This window comes from Sinocyclocheilus grahami, unplaced genomic scaffold (assembly GCF_001515645.1).
Source record: "Sinocyclocheilus grahami isolate Dianchi unplaced genomic scaffold, SAMN03320097.WGS_v1.1 scaffold1470.1, whole genome shotgun sequence".
Taxonomy (NCBI): Eukaryota; Metazoa; Chordata; class Actinopteri; order Cypriniformes; family Cyprinidae; genus Sinocyclocheilus; species Sinocyclocheilus grahami.
In genome coordinates, this window is record NW_015506649.1 from 1 (window position 1) to 513 (window position 513).

The 513-nt window shown below is 35.1% G+C and overlaps 1 protein-coding gene across 1 annotated transcript in view; it reads right to left on the reverse strand.

Annotated features, from left to right (window-relative positions):
* Positions 1 to 107: 107 nt before the first annotated feature.
* LOC107570527 (nucleolin-like) overlaps positions 108 to 513 on the reverse strand; it is a 33,155-nt gene continuing 32,749 nt past the window's right edge. Inside the window, exon 10 of the mRNA XM_016256753.1 lies at positions 108 to 310. Coding sequence (XP_016112239.1) covers positions 252 to 310 — 59 coding nt within the window. The 3' untranslated portion in view covers positions 108 to 251. The remainder of the gene's footprint in view (positions 311 to 513) is intronic.

Consider the following 513-nt stretch of genomic DNA (forward strand, 5'->3'; position numbering starts at 1 on the left):
AGACCATAAAAAAAAAAAAAAAAAGAAAATGAAAAAAAACTGTTGCATGTACATGTACCTAAACCAGCAGAGCATAATTACAACAGTCACATTTAATTTTCACACGGATGGTTGGGACGTTTCAGAACTCACACAGTTAAAAGGGAGCGAGGGGTCGGGGGTCACTGTACAGTTACTGATGCTTTCTGGAATGTCCTAGAAACGCTCTGACAATGTGGATTTAAGCAAATGGAAACAGTTCAGTTACAGACTTAATCATCAAACTTGATCTTCTTCCCTTGTGGTCGGTCTCCAAATCCACCTCGTCCACCTGAAGAGAGAGAACTTTTAAATTCATACAGCTCCATTAAAACGTTCAAAATAGCACACTGCCATATTAGTAATGAATAGCATTTTCTTATTCACTAACAGACTGGAAAGCCTCCCCAAATAGTAAGAAAAAAATAAAATGTTAAGATTTAATTACAATAGACTTAGACAAACTACATATAATTTACACTTATCTAATTAAAT